General features: G+C 38.9%; 2 protein-coding genes across 3 annotated transcripts in view; both read left to right on the plus strand.

Moving 5' to 3' along the window:
• ago1 (argonaute RISC component 1) overlaps positions 1–7,764 on the plus strand; it is a 22,458-nt gene extending 14,694 nt beyond the window's left edge. Inside the window, exons 13-19 of the mRNA XM_008431073.2 lie at positions 288–447; positions 774–864; positions 2,796–2,990; positions 3,102–3,236; positions 3,318–3,419; positions 3,563–3,762; positions 5,078–7,764. Of these exons, the coding sequence (XP_008429295.1) occupies positions 288–447; positions 774–864; positions 2,796–2,990; positions 3,102–3,236; positions 3,318–3,419; positions 3,563–3,762; positions 5,078–5,186 (992 nt within the window). The 3' untranslated portion in view covers positions 5,187–7,764. The remainder of the gene's footprint in view (positions 1–287; positions 448–773; positions 865–2,795; positions 2,991–3,101; positions 3,237–3,317; positions 3,420–3,562; positions 3,763–5,077) is intronic.
• Positions 7,765–9,198: 1,434 nt separating this feature from the next.
• The window catches only part of ago3a (argonaute RISC catalytic component 3a), a 39,234-nt gene continuing 20,827 nt past the window's right edge, over positions 9,199–27,605 (plus strand). For both annotated transcript variants that reach the window (XM_008431070.2, XM_008431071.2), the window contains exons 1-5: positions 9,199–10,054; positions 22,046–22,217; positions 24,657–24,777; positions 24,876–25,084; positions 25,990–26,126. In XM_008431070.2, coding sequence (XP_008429292.1) covers positions 10,036–10,054; positions 22,046–22,217; positions 24,657–24,777; positions 24,876–25,084; positions 25,990–26,126 — 658 coding nt within the window. In that variant the 5' untranslated portion in view covers positions 9,199–10,035. The remainder of the gene's footprint in view (positions 10,055–22,045; positions 22,218–24,656; positions 24,778–24,875; positions 25,085–25,989; positions 26,127–27,605) is intronic.

Consider the following 27,605-nt stretch of genomic DNA (forward strand, 5'->3'; position numbering starts at 1 on the left):
TATCTTCAGAGAAGATATATATTTATATATCTTCTCTGAATTTTATTAATTTGCTTATAAATGATCTGCGAAACTCAGTTTTATTTTCCGCTTTAACCCCCTTTTTCCTGGGAAAGTCAACCTGGCTAACAGTAATGGAGGAAATACTTATGTCCCTTAATTTAAAGGAGCAGGGCAGCAGTTGCCAAAAGCACATCAAATTACTAAGTACATACATCAAAAGGATGTTCCCACATTCTTCAAGCACAACAATGACTTTCTAATGTTCAAACTCTTGTCTTCTCCAGCGGAGGTGAAGCGTGTGGGAGACACTCTGCTCGGCATGGCCACGCAGTGTGTCCAGGTGAAAAATGTTGTAAAAACATCGCCTCAGACTCTCTCCAACCTCTGCCTAAAGATCAACGTGAAGCTGGGAGGAATAAACAACATCCTGGTTCCTCACCAAAGGTGAGCTTCTGTTTGAGTGTGTTTTTATACGTTTACATTTGGTGCATTAGATGAATAAAACTGCTGTGAACAACTCATGTTTGTATTACTGCTGCCATAGTTTACACAGGACATTAGCTTACTTGGGGGATAGTCTGCCTCTTCTATCAAGAAAATAAAATCATTGTCTACATATTTTATGAAATGTAATGTTGATTTCTCTTTGTAAATCTTTTGAAAGTTGGATTTTTTTCTATTTTCTTGTATGAAATAACTCTAAAAAGCAAACCTGTCCTTCCTCGATTAGCAGTCGTAATTTGCATCCGATCTCTCATGTGCATCGGCAGGTCTGCTGTGTTTCAGCAGCCGGTTATCTTCCTGGGAGCAGATGTGACGCATCCTCCAGCTGGAGATGGCAAGAAGCCGTCTATTACTGCTGTAAGTCCCTGTATATTGGTTGGGATTTTTACATTTTCTCTAGAAAAAGAAGGAAAACCAAGCTCCCCATGAAATCTGCGAGCTAAACCCATCTTTGGGTGAACTTCACTGGTTAAGCTCTGGTAACTGGTGGGCTTGAGCCAGTATAACAACTATGCTTTACAGTCTCATGATATTGAAATCCAAATCTTAACAAAAATATATAACATAATAATGACTTTACCATTATAGAATAATGGTAAAGTCTAGTAACTTTACCATTATACCTACTGCTATTATGATAATATATTTATTACAGTTAACATAGGTTCATTTCTATTTTATAAGATAGACTTGCTCATTAATTGGCAGTAGGTTTTTGTTTTACAGGCAAAGTAAATATTAAGAGACTGCAGGTTAACATACATGCTGCACTTAGCTTTCCAGGTACAATAGATGGTGCTCCTTTGCGTTCCACACTATAACTGTCTGTCCAAATGAAAAAAAAATAATTATTTTAGCTAGCAGCAATGTATATTAACAGTTGGAGGAGGGCAGTGTTGTTTTATTTTGTTCCCTACAGCTGAAGAAAACTCTAGAATGTTATTTAAGAGACTTTAAATTGTAGAAATAGTATAATGAGAATCCATAATTTTTGATAACCTTGGGAGACCCCGATACAAGTAAGTGTCCAACATCTAAATTTATTATTACTACTTTTTACTTATTTTGAATTGTTTTAAGTTGGAAAATGATGTAATGCAAAAGAGACTTAATGCAGCCAACGATTTGAAAGATTTGTAGCATTGAATTAGTTTTATGTGCATTTTATAGCCACAGTTCCATAAATTTAGCTAATGTCACATTTAATGATTTCTAAATGTTTTCCAACACATTACAAAGTTCCTCCTTTGTCCTGTGTTGGCTTCAGTCATGCCAGAGTGATACTTTTATAGTCAAACAAAAGTAGGAAGGGCATGTAAATAATGCAAACGACTTAAGGATCTCTATGAAAACTCACACGATTGTGGTTGCTTGGTAACTGTGACACTAGATGGCTGTTTCGCTCTGTATCGCAGTTTGGAGCAGAACAGCTTTAAAAGGTAAAAACAGCAGCAGTACCTTTAGTCTTCCAACACAAAGAAAATATTTTTTCTTAGCTGTTGCATTGAAAACTTAATCATACAATTATGAAGGTCCCCTTTAGCTTATTTTAAAAAGAAAGGAAAAATTAAATCTTTTGATCTATGAAATGGTTAAACTTGCACTGGTTTTATTGTCCATGTCATGACAATCGTCTAAGATGAATCTGACTTTTTGTATAATCTTTGACAAAAGGAGGCAAAAAGTAGTAAGGGCGGAGCTGGGAAACAAATGGCTCATCATTGACTCACGTTCATAGGAAATGACGTCAACCCTTGTCCACACTTGACCTCATCTCAGCTGTGGTTGGCTGGGTTGTTGCCTAGCAATAATGACAAATGATTGAGTCACACAGACGGCACATTGGAGAGGTGAGTGGGTACGTCTGAGTGATCCGGCAAAAGGAGACAACTTGTAGAAAAGGATCATTATGATGTAAACACTGGACAATAGAAAATGACGTTTAATGCTGAGCTGCTTGCATATTCCAGGTGTGGCCTTTAGGGGAGGCTTATGTTCAGAAATACAACTGCAAATAGGAAGGAAAAATGACTCATTACAGCAGGACTGAAGCTGTGTGAATGCTTTCAATAAAGAGAAACTTGTTTTAAGAATTTTTCTGTATTGTCTAGAAATGCAGACAAATGCTTACATTCTCAAATAACTAAACATGTAATCCTTTTAAGAACATTTGAACACGTTATTCGATTAACATCATTTTCACTCTTCATATTCTCCTTAATAGATGAGATGCGGCTCATAACAGCTCATGCAGCTGTCTTCATTCCTCCTGCTGCTCCCTCTTCCAGGTGGTAGGCAGTATGGACGCCCATCCCAGCAGATACTGTGCCACGGTGCGTGTCCAGAGACCCCGGCAGGAAATCATTGAAGATTTGTCTTACATGGTGCGGGAGCTGCTCATCCAGTTCTACAAGTCGACGCGCTTCAAGCCCACCAGGATCATTTTCTACAGAGACGGGGTTCCGGAGGGACAGCTGCCACAGGTTAAAAAAACAGCTTGACATGAAGCCACTCTCTTTTGATTGACTTTATATAATTATTATTTCTTTTTTTTTTTCTTCGACTTTAGTCCTAATTAAGTACCTTCTGTTCAGATTCTTCACTATGAGCTCCTGGCCATCAGAGACGCATGCATAAAGCTGGAGAAGGATTACCAGCCTGGTATCACCTACATCGTGGTCCAGAAACGCCACCACACACGCCTCTTCTGTGCTGACAAATCTGAAAGAGTGAGCTCTTCATTCTCCAGGCAAAAAGTTTAATGTTTTATTTATTGTTTAGAAATCATTAATTACTGATTTCCTCCTCAGATTGGGAAGAGTGGCAATATACCTGCAGGGACTACAGTGGACACCAGCATCACTCATCCCTTTGAGTTCGATTTCTACCTGTGCAGCCACGCAGGCATACAGGTCAAGATTAGCAGAAATATTTTCTACCCGTTTTGACTTTCTCTGCTTCTTTGAACCCTTTTTGAATTTTCCAATTGTTTTTCTCTCTCATTTTTAAGCAACATAGATGTTCAGTTGATTTCCTGTTTCCTCTGTGTCACCAGGGCACCAGCCGGCCGTCTCATTACTACGTCTTATGGGACGACAATCGTTTCACGGCAGATGAGTTGCAGATTCTAACCTACCAGTTGTGCCACACGTACGTTCGTTGTACCCGTTCAGTCTCCATCCCTGCGCCGGCCTACTATGCCCGGCTTGTGGCCTTCCGTGCCCGCTATCATCTGGTGGACAAAGAACATGACAGGTTCGTGTGTAACACGAGCATTACATATTTCAGTTTGGGAAGACCAATGGGATATTTAAAGATATTTCCTTTGTCATATATGTACTATGTACAGTTCACCATCAAAAAGATATTTGGCATAATTTTTTGCTTATGATGGAAATCAAACTGGGGCATTATCTTGTTGCCTTTTTATTTTAATGAAAAGGCATCTTTAGTTTACTGAGGGCATCTCGGTAAACTACAATATCATTGAAAAGTAAACTTCAGTAATTTGTTTCAAAATGAAAAAAACTTATATAGTTTAAAAACAAATATTGTGTATTTCTGTTATTTTTATCATTATAGCTACCAACTAGTGTAAAGCATTTAGTTTCTTTGGACATTGGAAAATTTTATAAGACCAATTTGAAATAAAAATAAAATTTAATGCGGAAATGTCAACTTACTGCAAAGTATGTCAAATGTTAAATACATGCACTACTTGAGGAGGTTTTTGCATGACCTCATCGTTGTAGTGTAGCATGGAGGCCGTCAGCCTGTGGCCCTGCTGAGGTCCAGGTTACTTTTAATAGTTAATTTCAGCTCATCTGTTGTCTTTTTCTTTTTCTTCTTAATTAAACTAAATAGATTATCAGTGCTGTTCAATCATACACAATGTTATAATGACAATTAAACCAGTTCTTGGTATTCTTTGCAGTGTAGGCAAAATTAATTTAGAATCTCCGTAAAGCTTGGCAGAAGATGACAGCAACAAGTGTTTTTAAATCTCCTAGTAGACTTTGGGCTTGATTAAATACAGTGAACCAACATCAGATGACATAGTTCCCTAATTCATAACTCCCTCTCAAACATCACACTGGGTCTCAAACAACTTAGCTTCTCCACCCCTCTCGACACTGGAAACTTGATTTTCAAATTAAATGCAAATTTTACTTGCTTGTGCAGCCATTCCTACCAAATATTTCTCTACCACTAAGCTTTCAGTGATATGCCTGGAGATGCAGTGACCTTTTGTGGCTCACTCTGCCTGTGGCCGACTATTGGACATCTTTCAAATCAGTAGTAGTTGTAAGCTGAAAATAGCCATCCTGTTTCTGAAATAAAACTAATATTTTTTATTGGTCTCATGTAATCTTTTAATTTTCAGAGAATCTGAAGGTTGGCTTTTTATTAGCTGGAAACCATAATGATTCAAATGAAAAGAAATAGATTCTTGGAAAATATCACACTTTTTTAATTGCATAGCAGAATCAACCTTTTTCTACTATTCTTTGAGGTACACATGTTGCTAGTTTGTTTGCTGCATCTTCTCTCCTTTTCTGTCTCCTTGCAGTGGGGAGGGCAGCCATGTATCGGGTCAGAGTAATGGCCGGGACCCCCAGGCGCTGGCTAAAGCTGTTCAGATTCACCATGACACTCTGAGGACCATGTACTTCGCCTGAGCTTCACCAGCCATCGCCACCATTGTTCCCTTCCGCCTCATTTTTACCTGAGCGGGCGGAAAACCCACTCCCACCTCATCCCCATCCCTTACTCCTGACAACTACCCACTACACACACTTCCACAGACCTGCCAGCCAGTCTTTTTCAATCCAAAAAAACACAATGTCCTCCTGTAATTACGGGCTGAGTCTGCAGCCTCATGCACTCGATAGGTTTTGAATATCATTTTGTTGTTTTTACGTTATCAGGACAGTTGCTTTTTTATGTTGACATTTTTTTTAAGTGAATATTATTATGTAATTGTATTGTACGCTACCTTCACACTCCTATCAATGTAAGTATGCAATAGAGATGGGAGGAAAAATAGGCTCTAGGAAGGGCAAAAAAAATGGTTAAACTTTTTTTTTTGTTTTTTTTTAATCTACCGCCACAATGCTGCCTCTACCCATCCGAAAGATGGATGCCAGTGTTCCAAGCCCCTGAGAGTGGGGATCCTCCAGTTGGGCGGTACTGAGCATGCACACACACATATAATTTTTTAACTACTTCATGACTTGCATTCATGTTTTATATTTTTTTTCTTAAATGATGTTTATTGTTTAAAAAAAATGGCCTTGAAGAGTCTGAGGTATGGTACATTAGCACTTAGTGTTAGCATGTAGGTGCCACCAGTCCTGCACATAGAGTTTGGTAGTCATGCGAGACTAGCCCTCTGGTCTTTGTATTAGCACCGACAGAAGGAGCGGGTGTAGCGACTGTAGATGCAGGAGAGAGATGCTGCTGCACTCTCAGTCCTGATTGGCTAGTCCCTAGAGATTTAGCCTATAGACGCAAGCGTAGCGTAACACTAGAGGGACCATTTGCATAGAGTGTATCAAATATACTTGCACCCCATGCACCTAAACCAGCATTATTAACCAGCCAAAAGTGATGCCAACCAATGAAAAAGGGGCACTTAAACAGGAAGATAATATTTTACTTCTGCATTCAATGCTCTTTAAGGATTTATGAGGCACTTTTGTTTACTTACTGATTTTATTTTACAAAATGAACTTAGAAACTTGACAAACTACTTTAAACTTTCACTCCAACACTTGCATCGCTTTCAGAACAAAGGCAACATGCAAGGCCAACTATCCTTGCATGTTGAACTATCCTGGACATTTGAAAGCAGGCAAACAAAGTCTGTGATCACTCAAGTGCTGCAAAGCTGAACACGCCTTCAGCCAGGGGCCTTGCTCTGATCGTTCTGCACATCATCATTCCTACTTGTATCGGTGGCAGTGAAGCCACACAGTGCATTCTAACACTTTGGATCACAACATTCTTGTCATACCTGTACATACCTATCTTCCATCTGTCCTGCTCTTCCCACTGCAGGCATTTACATATCATTGCCTGGAAAACAAAAGCACACATATCTGAGCTCTTGGTTTCTGTCTCGGCCTGTAGAGAAAAAACTAAGCCAATGCACTTGTCTCATCTCCCATTCAGGCCAAACTATCACTGCATTGGCCTCTTCCGTCACTCCTTCCTTGCCAATTGTTTGGCGTTATAGACATTCAGCATCCTCTGCCCCAGTCCCCTAGTCTGTGTTTGCCAAATTTCTATTGGTGCTCTGTGTGCATGGGCGGCACAGACAGGGAATTGCTCATTGGACAGGGTGGGCCTCTATTACTACTACTTAATATGCCCTGCCTTTTACATCGTGTAGTTCTCTGGATTTATAGGGGGGGGGGAAATGCATGTAATTATTATTTTTTATTGACTGGATATTCTGAGCCACCTTACTTTGGTTTTCTTAGAGGTAGGAGCCTTGTGCTCGCCACTGCCTGTTGTTTTGCCTCGATTGTGTAATGGTTATAAAGACTGCTATTTTTTGTCATTATGAATATTGTGACTATTGTCAGTGTTTCCTCAAGAGGGCACTGTGGAAACGGTCTCAAAATTCCACCTCAGCTGCCCTTAAAACGCCTCAAATCTTGTCTGATGGTCAGAGCCCCCTTAACGTCGAAAGGGATTGTGAGAAAAGAGGTCAGACGAGTTTGATTTTAAAATCGTATTTATGAACTTGCGTAATCAGAATGCCTTTGTACGCCGTTTTACTGATCCTTCATTGTGTCCAAGGTGATTTGTATATATAAATATATAATATTTACATGTTATATTTTGGCCCAACACACGCGGGGCCTTTTCACTCTTGAGGCCAGTGTTTTACTGCTTGTTCTGTACTCGACAAATACCAGCCTGGGGATATTTCCCGGGCACCACTAAAACCAGATGCAGTTCTTCACTTGCCGAAGCCACAAAAGCACCTTGCAAAGGGGAGACACAAAAATTTGCAGTCACCCTAGAAATGTATCGTGGACACAGGAGAGTCCGTTCCTCTCCACACAGCCTCACGGTCTGTCAAAGCAATATTGAAGCCACTGATCAAGAACAGTCCTTCTCATAGCACTTCCCAATAGATATGAATGAAATGACATGGAAGCATATTATTTTGGCTCTGTGTGTGATAGTATTGGAACTCTGTTGGGGAGGGTTATTTTTTAATGAAAATAAAATTTGTTTTTTTAATGTTTTGTGATTGGATGTCTTTATTTTAATTTAGACTAAAAGGTAAATAGATTTCTTCATTTTGCTGGGAAAGTTTTAGTTTTGTTCTTATGTATTGCAGTTGTCATTATCACTCTTCTGGAGTGAGACTCAAATGTTTTCCTCAATTTCTCACTCTAGTCAGGTGAATCTCAATCCACTCTTTCACCCCCACACATTTCCCCCAATTTAATCCAAATTAAAACTCCTTGGTTTCAATGTTACAGCAAAAGAAGTCACTTGAGTTACACCTACATTTTCCTGGATGATTTTGTCTGACAGCTTACTGATTGGACATATATTTTATTTTAGTAATTCAGTTCAAAAATGGGACATTTATATTTTAAAGACTTGGCACACAAGCTGAAATATTTCTGGTGTTAATTTTTATGAATTATCGCTAATAATTCAGTCACTCAAAAAATTTTAATATTAGATGACAGTCATATTTAGAACAGAAATGTCAGCCAGTGTAAGGTTTGTTCATGTATGCACTGAAACATGGTTGGTGCTCCTCTTTGAATGAATTACTACATGCCCTTTATAATGAGAACGATTGCCAGAAAATTAAACATTTGTATTTTTGACAGTGTGGACAACTGCCACATTGTTCTGGAAAATAAAATCAGCATTTCCATAAAGTTTGTCAAGAGAGGGAAACGGCAAATGTATGTCCTAATACACAACTGTACTGACTGAACTTGATATCGCAGTAGACCAGCTTCAGTCAAATCTTTTCTATAGACTGGGAGTTTGATTTCCACTGACCAATAGTTTCTTTAATACTTGGTGCATGCAAATGATATGATTTTGTTGGTTGCCCATGTTATGGCCCAGTTAGTTTGGTGATTATTGAAGTACTGGCTCTATCCATGCTTTGTGAAGCTTCTTCAAATCTCTTAAATGGGCTTTGCTTCACAATCCTCTTAAACTTGCAGTTATTGCTTCTTGTGCACCTTTTTCAACCACATTTTTATCCTTTCCAATTAACCTTTCATTAATTTTATTGGATGCTGCATTCAGTGAACTAGCAGACCTTTCAATGGTGTATACATCCTTTGTGTAGAGGCATAAGGCGACATTCGCCTTAATTATATGCCTTAAAAAATAGTGTTTCCTATTTTAGAAATCCTTGTGAATCTCTTTCAGTCTTTTTGAATGGACTTTGCTTCACAATCCTCTCAAGGTTGTAGTGCCCTCCCTTTTCATTAGCTATAATTTTTTCTACTACATTTCCTATGAAAATGCTTGGATGGAAGAGTTTGTGTGGTTTATGTTGACTTTATTTAGTGGGTTTTCACTATGTGTAATAAAGCTATACATTTTGAGTTTTCCTTTTTAAATTGTGTTGGTAAAACGGAATTTAAACTCCGTATTCAAATGCACCTGTAATGTTCCACTGATTTATTCATAAACGTAGGATTACCTCTAGCTAAAGGCGGAGTTCTTGGTTCTGACGTCTGGCAACACTGAGCCCACCTCTTCCTGTCGGTGTCAGAAAGGCAACTTCACCATATTTAGCTGGCTTGCCGAAGCCCTGCAGAGTTGTTCTGTCAACCAGCCTGGAAATCCCGACACTTATCGGCGGATACACAGCGGGGTTGACAGCTTCGTTTCGACGCTTGGACACTTACTTCCAGACGACGACGACGTCTGCGGAAGACGGAGACTGGGAAAAGCGACCCGCCTGAAGCAGCTGTTTTTAACGCGATAAAAAGTGGCCGTCGTCTGTCAGAATTCCAACTATCAGTAGAGCTAGCTTGCCAGCTAACCACTTTAGCTGCTCCTACGACTCCTTGTCCCGTGGTTAAATATGTATGTCGTCCCTGGGGACGGCCATACATCGGTGGGGATTCAGTTGGACTCAATGACCCTGCTGTGATGATCTCCTGACAGCTCCTCTCGTCTGCTCCAGCCACTTTCCCCCAAAGCCTGGCTAGCAAGCTAACTTGGCTAACTAGCAGATTTTCATTCCCCACCACAGTAGCCACTATCCTTCGCCGTGGCAGTGAAATCCGATTTTAGCAGTCGGCGTGCGGAGAAGGTGGTTTGTGGAGCCAACGGAAAACCATAGCGAGGGTTGCCTTTTCAAAGTGGGAGTGAAAGAGGAGGATATCGGGGGTTAGGACACGCTGTTACTCAGCGGAGGAGGCAGAGGCGCTGCACTCCCGAAGGAGACACCGGACTTAACGGAGGAGTCCCGAACGTTTGACATCTGTGATCCGGGAAGCGAACCGGGCAGAGACCTCATGAATGGAAATCGGAACTACAGGTGATTAATCTTGCAGCATTTCTTTTCTTGGCTGTTTCGCAAGTAGGGGTGAGATGGAACATAGGTGTAATAGATCCGTTATACTCGATCGTAGGTTTTCGATCACTAGAATGACTCGCAGCACAGGATCATACATTGTGTAGAAGGAGTGGATGGACAAGATGTGTAATTTTGTTTCCTTTGGATCTCATGGGGAAATAATTTGGCTATTCTCAATTTCGTATTCCTTGGTGATACTGAGGAGGTGGTTCTGCTGATTTTCCATCATCAGGCAGGTCAGGTGTGGGCTTCAAACACAAGCCTGGTATTCCCCTGAAGCCTCGCATTGCTGGTCATCTCAGAACATGTGACTGTAGCTGAACTCTGTCAGGGACTGACCCCTCCAAACTGACCTCAACATATTTAGCAGCTGCCTTTCAGCTTAACATCTTTACTATGGTACATGTGTTTGGTGCTCAAAACTGTTTGGCAGCACAGTTAAACAATAATAAATGAATAAATAAAAAGAATGTAGTGACCAGACTCAGAATTTGAGGTTTTTGTAAAAGGGTTATAAAGAGGAGTGATAGGAAAATTAATATGTAAAATTTTTTTTATCTGAAATGACTGTAAAGTAACTTAAATGATATCAAGATCATGTACGTAGGTGAATAAATAAGACAAGTCTTTCTAAAGTTAATATTTTGGGTTAATTCTGGTCCGTCATATTGGAAAGCTGTGATCCAAAATCACAAAAAGTGCTTAATTTCAAAAAATGTTTGAGAAGTTGCCTTGAAATATTCGACTAATGACCTCAGGTCAATATTTTGCCCTATTTAGTTGTACAAATAAATGTGTGGGGGATTTCCAGTCCAGATGTTACTATTAATGCTATAGAAAATTGTCACATGCTCTGACTGGAAACAAATTGAATTCTTGCATTATTTCCAAAATAAATCCTTAAATGATATAAAATATATTTTTTTAAAATGTCATGATATTCGGACATTGTGTGGGAAATCAGTAAATTTTTGATGAAGAACATTAAGAGTATTTTGGTAATTCCTCCAACACAATTTTGCTGGACCAAAAAATTAACAATAACCACTGATTGTATCACAAACAGGAATTAATAATAATAACAACAACAATAATGAGTATAATAAATTATTTTATTCGTTTACTTTATAATCAGAAAATCTCTACTTATAAAATATTTTGTCCCAGAAACTGAAATAGATTTCTTCTAACTTTAAAAAAAAATCTATTTTAAAAAATGTCATTTTAGTTACCGTAATGTTTAATTTAGACTTTTACTCATCTTTGTCCAGACTTGGTGAGAACCAAACGGCGGCCACCTTGATCAAGGTGGCCGTTAAACAGTTTTGAACCACCTGGCTTTGTCTCCATTGTAGCGGAAGCTTTCCTCTTATGTGACCATAAACTGAATGCAAGGTTCTCTTGATTAGCCAGTGATATGTGATACTGGAGCTGGTCCGTTGCCCACTCCCGCCTCCTTCGAGAGGAGATCCCTCTCTGTTGCCTGTTCTCCTGTTAGCACCTCAGCCTCCTTCAGCTTCCCAGCATTAACAGCAACAGGGACTGCAAGGTGTTTTCCCACCAACATATGGTGACAGACGGATGCCTCAGACAAATGCAGAAGTGAATGAATGTTATCCAAATCCTAGAAACAACTCGGTGTCTCATATTGAAATTCTGTTACTTTTATCTAAGTTTTAACATTCTGACAGGCGCACTAAAAACCTTGCACAGTAGAATGCTTGAAAGCGATTACTGGGAAAAATTTAACCCAATATCCTAATAAACTCCTGGCTTGTTTACTGTAGTTTACCCCTCCAGCTCCTCAATCAGCACGGTTGTCATAAAAGCAGACCTGGAGAGCTGCCAGCAGTGGATGTGTTTGCTCAGGGCTCTGAGAACACAACACATGGAGTTTCACTGACTATACCACTATCCAACTTGACATTTAGTTAGTTAAACATTTCTGGTGTTTTCATTTTGAAATGCATTAATACAGACGCAAGTTTGAGTTGATGATATGCTGTGTGTGTTAGTTAATTGGTCATCTTGTGTTTCTGCATGCTGACCGTTGAGGTCTGATCTTGGGTGAATGTTTAAAAGGGGCGGCCTTCCACCGGTCAGTCTGTGGTCTGGAGAATGGTGTGAGGGAAATGCTTATTGATCACTTCGCCCATTTAGATGTGTCTCAATAGTACCAAGTATATTTACCATGGGGCCCATCGTTCCCAAGAGCTTGGCATGAGGGCTGTAAGAAGTAAATGCTTTTGAAGCGTAAAAAAAATGAAATTAATTTAACAACATTGATGTTAACACAGCACGTCAGGTTATTGTTAATTTTTTATTTTGCCATGGCATAAAACAAGCCCTGTCATATTAAGAAAAATGTGAAGGCCCATCCATTTTTGTTTTGTATTTTCTACAAACCTTCTAATTTGTATAATCCTCTTACTTGAAACAAGATGTGAAAGGGAAATACTTTAATCCTACTTTTGCTGTAACTAATTGACATTTGGCAACATTTCTGGTGGGGCTGTTTTAATATTTGTTCCAAGTTTGAAAGAAATTTCAGTTTCAGACGATCACAAAGAATATAATCTACAAAATTATACTACAGTAACTTGTCAAATTTCAACTTTAGTAACACATGAATGAATCCTGTTCAGAATGGAAATATTTTGGCATTGGTTTAAAGTAGGGAATCGGTAAGCAGTGTTTCCCAACTTTGGTCCTCAGGGACCAGTGTCCTGCATGTTTTAGGTGTTTTCCTGCTTCCACACACCTGGCTTCAATAAATGTGTGATTAATAGGCTCATGCGGACCAGGGTTGAGAACCACCAATAATGAATCTGTCTCACCCCCAACAAAATGCTTTTCCAGCCTTTACCATGATAATCGCATTTGGGGAGCAAAAAACAAAAAAGACAGCATTAGATGCTTTGATTTTATTCTTCTGCTTTGTTTGGAAGGACAGCTATTTCTTCCTGAAAAACAATGTGTGAAGCAAAGCTCTTAAATTTATGAAGTGGGGGGAAAACAAATTGTGACAAATAACCTTGATTTCATTTCTGACTAAATCAAGATTATTTGATTAGGATATTTAGCCCTTAATCTCAGATATGCAAAATTACAAAACAAAAAAACATTTTGACTCTCGTCTGGCAGAATAGTATTTAACCAAAGAAATGAATGTGATTTGTTCTTGATGTTTATCAGTCAAAAACTTCAAGAGGTAAGATATCTTGCCCAGAAATGATCTTCCATCTAAAGATTTCTGTCTCATTCTTCTGGCTGGTTGTTTTTGTACTGAACAGAATCCATTCGAAAGTCTTCAAAGTTAAGATGGAAACTATCTTGCTTCTGGTTTTAAACCTTGGATTACATGTTATGGTTCATTTACTGGAAAGACAATGAGATGGCTTTTCACAGCACAGCAGGCGGAAGTGGGGGGGGATCCCCACCTTCAACTATCCACCTGTCACATTTTACCCAGGTGGGATTTGAGTTGGCTAGAGATGAATCAGCTCAATATGAGCTAAAGCTTGAGGTGGTCTTTGTAGAAAACACAGAAGTGAAACATTTATTGGACGCCTAAAATAAGAAATCTGTTGGTGTTTTTAAGCATGCTCTCATTTTCCTGCAACTTTCTTTTCCTATTTTATAGCTGCCTTTGTTCAGTCCTCTCATTCCCGCTCTTTTTTTTTTCTTTTTTCTTTTTTTTTTTCACAGACGGTTCCGACCCCTCCACCCCCAGCCCAACTCCTCTTTCTCTTCCTTGGTTACTGCTTCTGTTTCCCTCTCTGTGCCCCAGTGGGAAACTCTGCCTTCCCTGTCATTCTCCTTGTAGGTCGATTCTCTGTGGATTTTGTACAGACAGTAGGGTCGGCTTTGAGGGAGGGCTTAGCACTTGATTTGCAGTCTCTCCTCATAATACTCAGTTCATTCAAGCTGCCTGTTGACAATGGTCTAACCCCCCCCACATCTGCGGTCCCAACCACCCATAAGGCTAACTATCGCCATATTGTTGTTGGTTTCTATGGAGAAAGCAGTTAAACCTTATAGTCTTTAAGGGGGGTGTTCATTGCTGTGCTAAACAAAAATGTATCATTGATAATAGGGACGTTGGATCTGACCAGTTTTTGTTAATAAGGGTAACTGCTGTTGGATTCGTTTGTTTTTCATTCAGATTATTAATGGTTTTGCATAAGATTAGTGCTTACTTAAATGCTTAATATATTTTTTAAATATTTCTTTCATTATCCTTTTTATATAAAATTTAACTTAAAACATTACATTTTTGTATCACATTGCCAGCATAGCTTTTTTTTTTTTTCAAAATATTTACAAAAAATTAGATTAGCTTTATTACAAAATCTGTTTACATTTATATGAAAACAGAAAAGTAACAATTACTCATACTGTTTCTACACTAACAGAATGCATAGAAAAGTTATGGACAGGAAAATTGGACCTTGAAGTAAAAGCCTGCATTTTCTGCTTTGAGCCTCACTGAATGATAGAAATCACTCTGTTGGTCATTTGAATTTATTCAGTGCATCAGAAGTTAGTTAAAATGTTGATTAGTAGCCACATCTCTTAAATGTTAACTTGGGCTCCTTTGGCAATGTGTTAATGTATTCAGTGTGGTGTAAAGAGCGCAAATAAAAACTTAGAGGAAGTAAAGTTCATGCAGGTAAGAACATTTTTATTTTCAGATACAAAACCTGTTCAAAGTTAATAATTCAAAGAACGGCTCAGACTACTTGTTACTCCAAATGTAGTTTTCCCCCCCTCACCGTTACAAGAATCTTGCATTTTTAATGTGCTTCTTAAATGTTAAGATGATTAATATCATCTTAGCATCCACATGTTGACTAGGTTTAGAATTACTTTTATTAATCACAAAACCCTTTAATTGTGATACTGTTGCTAAATTATCAGTTATCTTGAAGTAACAGTTTCCTGTTGTTTACAATTTTCTGTCCACTTTCTTGGGGGCAAATCAGGCGTTACAGATGACAGGTTGAGCATCCACAGCTGCTATTGCCTTATAATCTGTCCAAATATATTACTGGCTGGCAGAGTACAAATGCATGGCCTTGAAATATGATATCCCATCAACTATTGCATCCTAGGAGTCCTCTGCGATTTAGATTTTGCAAATATTGATATTGACATTGTGATTGCAATTCAAAATATTAGGCAGCCCTTCTTTTAATACTATATTTTTGCCATTCATAATAGTTCTGTGATTGTTTAAAGCCATAATTGAATTATAGATTTAATTAATTTTCCTGTTTTAGTACCTATGTGTACTTTAATCACACGTAACTCAACATTATAAGTAAATGAGCCTGTGTCTGCTCAGCCTGTCAGGCTGGACCAGCAATGCAGAAGGCCTCATTTAGCCCACTGGTTATTGAAGGTCTCAAAATGGGTCTCAGATATTTGCCTTAATAAATATGAATAACAAAAATATTCCATTTAAGATGACAAACGAGGCTGTCATCTACAGCAGTTCCATTTCCTGGAGGACCAAATGTGTTTCATACTTCATCTATGGTTTGTAGCCAAACAAAATTATTCCAAGGGCCTCAATAGGCCCTGGGCCACACTTTTGACATCCCTCATCTAGGTTTTCTTTGTCAATCATCACCTACTACTGTCAAACTGCCATGAATTCCCTTTTGCGACCTACTCTGGTCTGGCATTAGGCTCACTAACTCCTCCCTCACACGCTTTCTGAAAATATTTGCGTAAGATGCTTGTTGTTTGCTCTTTTTTTAAGCCCAGGTTTTGCATTGAAGGTGGTGCAGAAGGGATTTCAACATATTTGCACATTGTTGTGACCGAGCATACCCTTGTCAACCTGTCGGTACGTGACGGCCGACTGGTGTTTATCCGTAGCCAAGAGTGGCAGTGACTCTCCTGGGTGCGAGATGCAGCACGCTGTCTCTGAGGTTGATGGAGTGAGCGGGAAGGAGGAGTAGCGATGTGTGGGACAGGCATCAGTCCTCCCAGAAGCTTTCAGTCTTTCTGTGAGCAAGCGCGTCTCTAGGTTCGGCCGGTTGTGACTGACGCCATTGTGCCTGGTTACTGAGCTCTCGTCCTGTTCCTAACGTTCAGGCCTCTCCGGATTAGAAGTACAACAGCTGTATTGTGTGCGTGTGTGTGTTGCGTTGTGGACTTGCGTGTTGGCGTCAGCAGTGTGAGAGTGGCCGTTTGTGTACGGGAGGGACGTGGCGGAGGGGGTTTGCAGTGAGTGGATGTCAGCCTGGCTTCTCACCATGCAGTTTCCTTGGCTCCCGGCCCACTGTTTACAGTGTGACTGTGTTGTGTTACAAGGCAACCGAGTGGAATGAGTTCACATTGCTGAGATGTTTCTGCAACATTTTTCAAGGAAAAATGCGTCTCGATTACTGCTGCACTATAAAGTTGAAAACTGAATTATTTCTGCCACATGCACACATGCGTGCAATTTTTAGTTTCCTTATTATGCTACATAATAATCATTTGATAAAACCTAAAGTGATTTTTTTTTTTTTGGTAGTGTTGAAAGTAACTTTTTTTTATTCAGTGCGTATTGACGTTTCTACTAAATAATTTATCCCATCAGGTTAGCTTTTGGTGTTAAGTGGGCACTTGTGTTGCAGCCAGACTCGGCTCATGTTGAACACAATTAGTTTGATGAGCGGTCTGATTGACTTGCACCAAAAAAAACAGAGGTTTGAGAAATGCATTGAGATTACATGTTGTGTATGAAAATACTGAGATTTTCTACATTAGAGATACTATTGAAGTGAATTCACACCTGCCTTATTAAACTTGCTTTAATAATACTCTAGTTTTTTTTTCCTAGAAAGTCCGGTTCATATGCAGACGTATACTCTAACGACAATGCAAACCAAAAAAGTGAACATTGGTCCAACTAAAAACTGTGGTCTCTGTTTGATTAAAGTGAACTCTAGTGTGGTTCGAATGCATACATGAATGTCAAGTAGACTGGTGTTCACTCCAAAACCAAGAAAGTAACAATTATTGCAAGGTATCTTGGATAATTTCAACCAAAACAAACACTTGAGTCTAGCGCTAGCAGGAGAAATGACTCTAGATCTTCTGCCAAAGACAAAAGAGAAGTCCTACAACCTGTGTTTACATTTTGTGGAGAAGGAAGTAGCTTTGTGTCGTCTTCAGAGGTTTTTGCGTTGTTTCTTTAGTGGTTCTTGGCGCAGCGCCATCACAGGCGAGGGGATGAACAAGTTAAAGGGTTTTGTTGGATGGACACGGTTCAGTGTGAAAACGAATTGCACCAGCTGAATATGTAACAAATGCTGCAACATTGGTCCGCAATGGAACCGAGGCTACCTGATTATCTGTTGTGAAATCTCCCTTAGAAGCTTTGGAATCAGTATAGTTGTAAGACCACAAAAAGATCGCATAATGCCAGCTGACTATATTAAACAGCAGAAAACTGCATCTTTGCAAGCTGATTGTGGTTAAATGTTCTCTCACTTTTGTGTTTGCATGTCTAAGGAAACGAAACCACACTGATGTATAGTAGGAAGATCTGATCTGCCTCGACCTATGCCTTTGTTTATGAAGGCGTATCCTTCCGGTAATTAACCAAAAGTTCATCCAAGTTTTCACTCTCGATTTCTAAAGCAGAAACATGGGGTGCAGCATTGTTAGGTAAACTTTTGATTTCTCTAAAGTCGTTCACGGAGATTATTAACAATCAGAAGGTGTAAAGGAGTGAATTTGTGGCTTTGTGCAGCATCTTGTGCACTAATGTTCCATCATATTGATCTTAATGAGATGCTACAGAAACAACCACAGTTTCTCTGGCTTTTTGAAGCACAGTGCAATGCAACACCTGTTGCTGCACACCGTCAGTCAACTGACTGCACTTTTCTGTTGCTTACAAGTAAGACAAATTTCCAGTTGCCAGAATCACATTGTTGAACACAGCTGGACTTGCATAAATTAACACTTTCATCAAAAGTGAACTCTCCTTTTTCCTGGGTTAGACATGATCCCTTCTTTCAGAGCAACTAGTCCTGCCGTTTATTTTACTTTTAGAAGATCACTTTGTTACGTCTCCCTGAAGAAGCGGTACATAGCGATCCCGTTATCGGCTTTGTTTTATTGAGTCATTACTGCCAGGTTCATAAATGGCTTCAATAAACATCTGTGACATGCTTGTTAAATTTTCAGGCTCTCAGCTTGTTGCCTCCCACGTGTGTATTATTAAGCAGTTCTGTGTGTTCACAGGTGAATGAGTGCTTTGACTAAAGTGGGTTTTCTCAAGCTCCTGGTATTTTGGAACAGTGTGAACTACTGTGCTGCGTGTTCTCTGTAGAGATTTGGGTTTTAAATAATAACCCCTCTACAGGATAGACGCTCGCTATATTTAGACAACAGCAATTCACAGGAAAAATATTTTCTTTCCAAGAAAAAAAAAAGAAAATAAATTACAACTAAATAAGTAAAGGTCAAATATTTATTTAATTTCTTTATTTATTTTAAAATTAGGTGTATTACACATGTGCATATTCTTTTTATTGTTTTCATTTTTAAAGTTTTACATATTTTTATTGTCTGTATGCTGTTGGGTGAAACAGGAGTCAAATTCCTTGGTGGTTGTTTCTTTGTTCACAAACCTGGCCAATAAAGCTGATTCTGATTATTAATCAAGAACACATGAAAATGCTTGACTACAATAGTAAGCGCTCTACTATAAATTGGGTTTCTTAGATCTAAAAGGGAAATAAGAATGACTAAAATGACAAAGCTGATATACAGAAAATGGGTGGAGGGTGCGAATTGGTTAAAGAGGTTTTGTTTTGAATCTGAGCATGTCACCTCAGCTTGTAGTAAGTTTCCATTTACAGAGGCACATTTTTGAACATCTAGTGAGTAATTCTGCAATGTAAAAAGGAGTTTGTTTAAAGCTGAAAATCATGTGGTTGAGTTTGTGTAAAATGCCCAAAAAAAGTACCACTCTGACTGTGTTGTTCTCTGTAAAAACAAAAACTGAATTTCCTGCAGTCTTGTTGTTTAATACCACTTCTATAAATTACTATATGTGTGGGTTTCAGACTGAAGACAAACCAACTTGCGGCAGTAGGAGGAGGTTTCTAAAGATTTAAGATGCTATCATTACTACTCGGGCTAATCTATTGATGAGTTCAAAAGCTGGGTGCTTTAGCGCATTTCTTCTTCTGTGGTGGTGGCCCTGTGACTCACACCGAGTAGAGGCCAGTTCCAAGACGCCAATAAAAACCACAGAACATCAACCCCGCCTCTTCTATAATCATGCCACTCCCAACTATCCTGGAAGAACATTTTTAGTGAGCTAGAAAATCAAGAGCAGCATCTTATTTCTATAAATATCTCTTAATAGATGCCTGTTTTCAGAGCTATTGTGTGGGCTCACTACACAAGTTTCACAAATTACCAAACAGTTAATTTGCACATAGTTGTAACAGAATTTCCAGCCTTCCCTCGTTTTTTTTTTTTTTTTTTTTGCACATTTTATTCAAGTAATTCTAAGTCTTTACCCTTTCATCAACCTAGTCATTTTCCACAGGAAAAACAACAACAAAAAACGCGTCCCGACTGTAAATAAACAAGCTCACATTGTGTGATGTTACCTCACTTCAGGTTTCTTTTTTGTTGTGGGGAGATTTTCTATGAACTTCCCCCTGAGGGCAGCTTTCAACTGCAGCCTACACATGTGGGACCCGTGAGTCAAATCGGAGATGAATCACACGCTCAAACATGACTCTTATTTTTCAGTGACACATAACAGGCACCTTTTTTTGGTCAGGAGCGCTGAAGCTGTGGGGAAAGTTGAAATGAAAGCACCATGGGTTGATGGGGAGGGAGAGTAAACAAAGCAGCACCAGCCAGGCAAATAGGCGAGCCTTCAATGAGTTCCTGTATGAAGATGAATGTTTCATAACAATAGCAGAATGATACAATCGTTGGAGTAGTACAAACAGTACAGTAAGCTGTGATGTCAGCAAAAAGTTGGTGTTCTCGGCTTTGATGAGGCGTTGCAAGCCTCAGCAGAGCCTAAATAGCCTCAACAAGATTGTCGCGGATTAAAGTGGAAAATAACAGTTTAAGGATCAAAGTGACTCATGCTTCAGACATTCGCGTCTCTTTTTTTCTATCGCTCTAAAGGCAGCCATGTGTCACGTTTTTGTTTTTAGTCATTATGTGCTTGAATTTTGTTCTTTAGAGCTTAGAAGTTTGGAAACCCTTGACACACTTTGATCAGATATTTACCTCTTTGAGGCATATGCTTTCTGCCTGCATGGCAGTGAAATGGAATAGAATTGGTAGTCTAAAATGGCAGAGGGAAGAGCTCTTTGCAAACATTTTGATTGTGTCTCTTACTGCTGATTCACTCAATTCACATATTCAAATAAACCAAAGCTGAAAGTTGACAGGGTTTCCTTCAGGGTTGGTGTGCCTTGAAATGCCAGACATTCTCCGCTTTTTTTTGATCGTCAGCATTGATCATGTTTGATATTAAACTTGCAAAGATGCAGTTTTGTGGAGGGTGCAGTGTGTTTGTGGGTTTTTCATGATTAGAAATGTCAGCATGTGATGTGTCGGATTTGTTGGCATTTCCCCCATACACATGACCTTGTCGGGACATTTTCAGTATCTTTGCTTTGTTTAGTAATTACAGTGAGACAGTCATTCAGATTCAATTGAAATTCTAAAATACTTCATTTAATTTTAAAAAGGAAACGATTAAATCATCAGTAACCTCATTAATATGTAATTTCTTCCTACCAGTGCAGTATTTCTGTTTTTAATCATTAGGTGCACTATTGTTTTCTTTTAACTTTTCATCATTTTAAAGTGATTTTATTAATACACATTTATCTGATTATCAGCAAAAACAGTAGAATTGATTTAAATGAACATCTACACAGTCAAAGAAAATAACTAATACGCCTTAAAATTTTACACAGTTCACTAAAATCACAAACAGCAATTAATTGTTTTGTAATTTCTTTTGAAAGATTAACCAACACAAAGTACCTCATTAAAAGATGTAAGAAAAAAATATATTTTTACAAACAAAACCCTAAGAGTTATTATTGTCCAGTCAGCTTTAGTCTGATACCATTAGGTAAAATCCAGAGCAGCCCGTTGTATTCAGTCACCAAATTAGAAAATAGTCCACCGGTGTGTAATTTAATCTGAGTCTAAATACATATGTTTATATTTGTTTCTATATTAAGGCCTCAGTGGTTTGCTGGAAAACATTGTTGGGCAAACGGCTCATGAAGATCAACAACCACACCAGACAGTCTGGAATAAAGTTGTGAACAAGTATAAAGGAGCATCAGGTTATAAAAATAATATCCATAGTCAGTAGATGGATGGATCAACAGATGCACAATGCTGTTTGCTTCTCTTCATGAAGAACAGGGAGGATAGTCAGTTGATTTTTAGAAAAGCAATTCTGGAAGAAAATCTGTTGGAGGCTGCAAAAAAATAAAATAAATAAAAAACATAAAAATGAGGCAACAGTTCACCAGTTTCAATTAGTCAGATGGACCCCAAAAAACTTGGAGCTGTGATTGGACCAAAAGGTGATTCTACTATGAATTGACTGGATAAGGCCAAACCTGTCATTTTTTTATTTGTGAAATATTGTGAAAAGTATTTATCCTACTCTTTCTGCTAAACAGTCATGCACTTCTTTCTGTTGCTCTATCACACCAAATCCCTACAAAATCTATTCAAGTGTTTGTAGCAAGGGGTATGAGTACCTTTTGCGCTGTATGTAGTGTGCATTACAGAACTGTTGAAAAGTTATTATTGCTCAAGTTTTAGTATGTTTTATGAGTCACGTTTTTTTTTTATGTTTCTGGCCTGAGTGACTTGAATCTGATCCACACAAAGACTGTTTTTATTATATTCCTTATATTTTTGTTCTCCTCTCAGGAGCCGTTGGGCCCCAGGCCCTGTTCTCCATGCCTCGGCGGCCTGGCTATGGCACCATGGGGAAGCCAATCAAGCTGCTGGCCAACTGCTTCCAGGTGGAAATCCCAAAGATGGATGTCTACCTCTACGAGGTCGACATCAAGCCTGACAAGTGCCCACGTCGAGTGAACAGGTAAGATCTGGCTCTGCTAATGGAAATCACTTCCATCTGTTTAAAACAAGGCATTTTACTGCTATCTAATGCTGCACAGCTGGCAGTAAGTGGGTACATTTGTTTGTATTATCTAGTTAACATATAAATCTAGGTACTGGTGACCTCTTCCTGTCAGAAGCTCCTTTAGAAATGGAGTCCAACTCAAAATCACTTCCAGCTAAACAGATGTTCATGAACATGACTCACGTCATTGGTTGGTTCTTTCCTGAGTGATGAATATTAGAAACATCCACCACTGTCCCAGAGCCAGAAGGTTTTTCTTTTCTTCAATTCAGCTTTCAACTTGTCAACTACTCGTTTGACCCTCTGCCCTGCTAAAGGCGCCACAAGCCGGTTAAAATGTGTGACTACTAGACGCATGAGTAGCTTTTTCCAAAAGCCATCAATGCTCTGAGTCAGTGCACACCATGACACACACCACATCCTGCATTTTAAATTTGAAGTATTTTTATTATATATTTGTTGTAATGACTAAAGCGCCAATTAAAAAAAAACAAAAAAAAAAAAAACAAGGCGTCCTGACCTGGATTCAGCTAAGCAGAAATGGGTTAGTCTGCTTTTGGCAAAGTAGTGCCATGATTCATCAAGGGATTTAACCTTAACTGCTGCTGGGAGTAGCTTTTTTCTCAAGTACTCCGTTGACTCCACTTGTATTTGTGGGAAATGTGTCCTTGTGCTTCTCAGGGTTCCAGTTTTTAGTGAAGCAACAAACACTAAAGAAGAGATTGCTGAAATGACTAAAACTGTGAACCACATTGGTAAATCTGACAGGATAGCAGTGAACAATCATCTTTGAGGAAACCAAAAAAAGAAGAAAATGTTCTAATTGTTTGTGACAATCACTTCCAGGGAAATAAATTTAAACTGTTCCAAGACTTGGTTCTTTGTGAACCTTTGCAGATTTTCTAATGCAAAAATTTGTGCTTAAAGTTTTTCTTTCTTGATGGCGGAAGTTGGAGAGTAGCCAGGATGCAAATTGAAAGAGTAGTCCTGATGTTTTCACACATTAGCCGACTTCTTTAAAGATGATTGCAAACTTTTCAACTCAAAATGTTTTTATAATTTCTGTGAACCACAAGGTCCTTGTAATATCCTGACCGCTGTTATTTTTTTCATTGACTTACCTTCCACTAATCTGTTCTTATTGTTGAAATCTAGCTTACCTAAACTTTTTCCTGTCGGGCTTTAGTTCAGCCAGTGGTGGCATCCTTTTTCTCTTCACCAGACTTAAATATTTCCACCTTCCAAGTGGAGCACTAAGTCTAGATAAAAGAAAGCAGGTGTTCTCACGGTCGGTCTGTCACAGGCTCTCTGGAATATCCAGAACATATTACTGCTAATATTACTCTGTCCTCTTCTTCTTTGTCCTTTTGTCTTTCCCACATTAGTATTTTAATGTTGAGGCTGTTGGTTTTACTTAGCTTGTTCTGTTCTCCTCTTCATTTTCTCTGACATCTGCTCATTTTTTTTTTATTTTTTTTGCAGTAATGTTTTATTGCCTTGTTTATTTTGAGTTTTATGACTTAAAGGAGTTATTAAAAAAACAAATAAAAAATTGTTACTGAATCAATGTATTGAGTCGGGCTGAAGCGATAAGTCAGATTAATTATGATGAATTGAATATTTAAATAATCAGCTCTACAGTATAGTCAATGGGGAAAAAAGGCAAATTGCTGAGATATCTACATATCCTGAGCAGTAACAAAACTAAAACTTTGCCAAAAATACACAGTTCATGTTCATAAAATAAAAAAAACTTTTTTTGTCGGTAAATATGTTCTACCCAGAATTCAAGTGGAATAGTTGTAGCTAAGGGAATGCTGTCATTGCACTTTAGACAAAAATGTTTGTGCTTATTGAAAAAGGAATTGAAATGGTAGCATTTTTAACTTATTTCTAGTATTCTCCAAAATATGCGTAAATGGGTGAATAAAAAAAAATCTGCAGAATGTGCAATTTTTTTATCCAATTAATCATCGGAATAATTAATAGTTTAATCAATTACTAAAATAGTTGTTAGCTTCAGCGGTACATTGGTGCAAGTTGCACCTTCATTAGGCCTCTGTTTTGTAGAGAGTGTGATTCCCACACAGTGATTCATTTCAGAAAATACCACTAAACGGCAACAATGCCTGAAGAACTTGCAGGAACAAATGAAGGTTGTTATGTTTAAACTTGGATTTGCACGACACGCATCATATCTGCAGCAGCTTTAAATAATTGCATTTAAACCAATAGTTACTAATTTTAGATGCCACAGTAAACCTTAATACCACATATCACCCAACTTCAGTAGAAGATGGCCGGCTGTGGTCTGACCTTTAAATTATCAATACAAGAAGCAACTGGGGAGAAATAAATGCTGTAGTTTCTTATGTGCTTCTCAAAATTATACAGGGAGGTGGTCGATTCCATGGTGCAGCACTTCAAGGTCACAATTTTTGGAGATCGGAGGCCGGTCTATGATGGAAAGAAGAGCTTGTACACAGCCAACCCACTGCCTGTGGCACCGACGGGGGTGAGCCGAAATATAATCATACAAATGTTTAATGAATGATCGATTGAATATCTCCACCTTTTTTTGGTCTTTCTTGACTGTTTTGCTTCATCCCACAGGTGGACCTTGATGTCACCCTTCCAGGCGAGGGAGGCAAAGACCGTCCCTTTAAAGTTTCCATCAAGTTTGTGTCTCTGGTCAGTTGGCACATGCTGCACGAGGTGCTGACGGGCCGCAGTATGCCTGAACCGCTTGAACTGGACAAGCCCATCAGCACCAACCCTGTGCATGCTGTGGATGTAGTCCTGCGACACCTGCCCTCCATGAAGTGAGCTGCTACTGATTTTTTATTTTTTTTTGTTAAATATTATAATTTTTTTACCTGTATTTTTCTGGAAAGATCCATTTCCTCCATTGGCTTTTTTTCTAATTAAGGTTTTAATCTTCAATAACTTATAAGCAGTCTTAGATAATTAACTTTTATTGAAGAATTTACCCTCAAGGAACTAGAGCATCTATCCCGAGTTTTCTCCACTCAACTTCTTCTATCGCGACTTAAAATAGAAAATGTAATAAAACTTGTCCCCTTAGATATTCTCAGTAAATGTCATGTGTTTGTGTCGCCATAGTGGATCTAGTATCAGCACTCTGATCCAAACGGAAATCAAACACATCTTTTATGAATGCTCACAAAACAACATACTATCTTGCAGTCAATAGCTTTTTCCTGAGGCTCAGCACAAGACGGAGTTCTACACAATATTGCCAAAGCTGTAATAAAAAACCTCTTTCAAAGGGTTATTAAAAGGTTGTTTTTATCAGCACCTTTCATTTAGCTCTGCTCACAGGTGCTGGAGGCTGAAGGTATTACTTTGGCATCTCCACACACCATCAGTGCAGGAGTCACAGAATAAAATGTGGCCTACATGCAGTATTTAATGTGTCTTTTGTGCAAAGTAATGAGAGGTGGATGCGCTGAGGCTGTGTCATCAGTTTCTCATTTCACTGATGCTGTCTGAGATTATATTCAAGTTAAGGTGAATGTGACTCCGTAACAAAACATCCTGATGTACGCTCTCAAGTTAGGATGTAATTTTCCTGTTACCTCCTGATCGTATTTGTAGTCTGCTGATTTGTTCACTTTCTCGTCTGTGTTAAAATTCCTTCAACATTTTCTAAGCCGTCTTCAATCCTTTTGCTCTTCTCTAATAATTCTTCCCTCACTTCGTTCAGGTACACTCCAGTTGGCCGATCTTTCTTCTCAGCCCCAGAGGGCTATGACCATCCTCTGGGAGGAGGGAGGGAAGTTTGGTTTGGCTTTCACCAGTCTGTGCGCCCTGCCATGTGGAAGATGATGCTGAACATTGATGGTGAGAGACCACTTCTACTTTTCGTTTTGTTTACTTACCCAGACTTCATAAAACACATCCAAACTTATGTGAAGTCATGTAGATTTTTTTATTCCATTTCTTCTGTTATTGGGAATTGAGATTCTAATAAGCAAGATTACTTTCAAGCAACTTTTGCTATCCAATTTTTAATCACTTAATTGGAAAAATAGTCAACATCAACACAGTGTAGGTCTAATCTGTTGAGTCAAGCAGAAAGACCGGTCCTTTTTACATGTTGACAAAGTATTTATTTAGCTGCAGTTACATCTTTGCTACAAGTGATCAAACTTACACAGTACTTCTCAAATAGTGGCGAAGTGTTGGGGGAAGGAGTGCTAGAAGCAGGACTTTATAATGGGCGCTTTGCACCTACGGCGTTGACGTCACATCTCCAGGCGCTAATGCGGCTCACTTGTTTCCGCTTTGAGTTACCATGACTGCTAGAAAAGACTWARKYSKWWTTTWRRWKSMAAAAAAGCAATACTATGAACATTGTTGTCTTCCTAATATAATGGGCTTTTAAGTTTTCATTAATTTCCAAGCGATCCTGAATTAAGAAGATGGTGACTTGATGGTGACACTACCAGTTAAAGCTAACGCTGCACAGCACAACACAAAGTTTGCAGCCTTCACTTCACTCCGGATCAGCCTAAAAATACCGGGGATACGGATGGTAAATAAAGGAGCCTCTCTGAGTTATTTCCATGGAATCACTTCTGTATTCAGCCTGAAAGAGCGAGTGTATGGGAACGAGAGAGCAGACCAGAGCCAGACAGCCGAGAAACAGATCCGCCTGTACATACTGCTGTAAACACCGTCCTATCTGAGCTCTTCACAAGAAACATGCAACAGTAATAAAACGAAATAACACGAAGACCTTAAGAGACAAGGACATATTTTTCTAAAAGCAGCAACTTTGAACCTGAACAGTCAGCTGAACCAGAACTCTGACACCAGAGCTGCGCTACTGTTAAGCTATGAGGCTTGTTGTGCTTCGTCAGGCTTCGGAAGCTAAAAGCCCGAACCGTAACCTCCCCCGTTAGTCTCTGACACCAACGACAACAAACACACATAATATGCTTGAAAATAAGATTAAAAAAACATTGTCCGTTAGAATGTTTAGATACTTAAATAGCACATTTTTACAAGAACAATATCCGAGAATATTGCCTACTAGCATAAGCTAAGGTTAATGTTAACCACAAAGTTTAAGTAAAACTCACCTTCGTATCAGTGAATGTATAACGAGGCGTACATCTTAAAACCTTTCTCCAGTTTACTTGTTGGGGCTTCGGATCGATGTACAAACCTTGGCCAAGCCCTGCAAGCACCTAGTGTAACATGATATTTTTATTGGATCGGAAACAATCGAGTCGCTTTTCCCCGAACGCGGAAGCTGAGGTGCAAAGAGTCCATTGTCTTTAGTCATGCTTAACTGATAAACAAGCCTCCGGCCAC

Source organism: Poecilia reticulata, linkage group LG16 (assembly GCF_000633615.1).
Source record: "Poecilia reticulata strain Guanapo linkage group LG16, Guppy_female_1.0+MT, whole genome shotgun sequence".
Taxonomy (NCBI): Eukaryota; Metazoa; Chordata; class Actinopteri; order Cyprinodontiformes; family Poeciliidae; genus Poecilia; species Poecilia reticulata.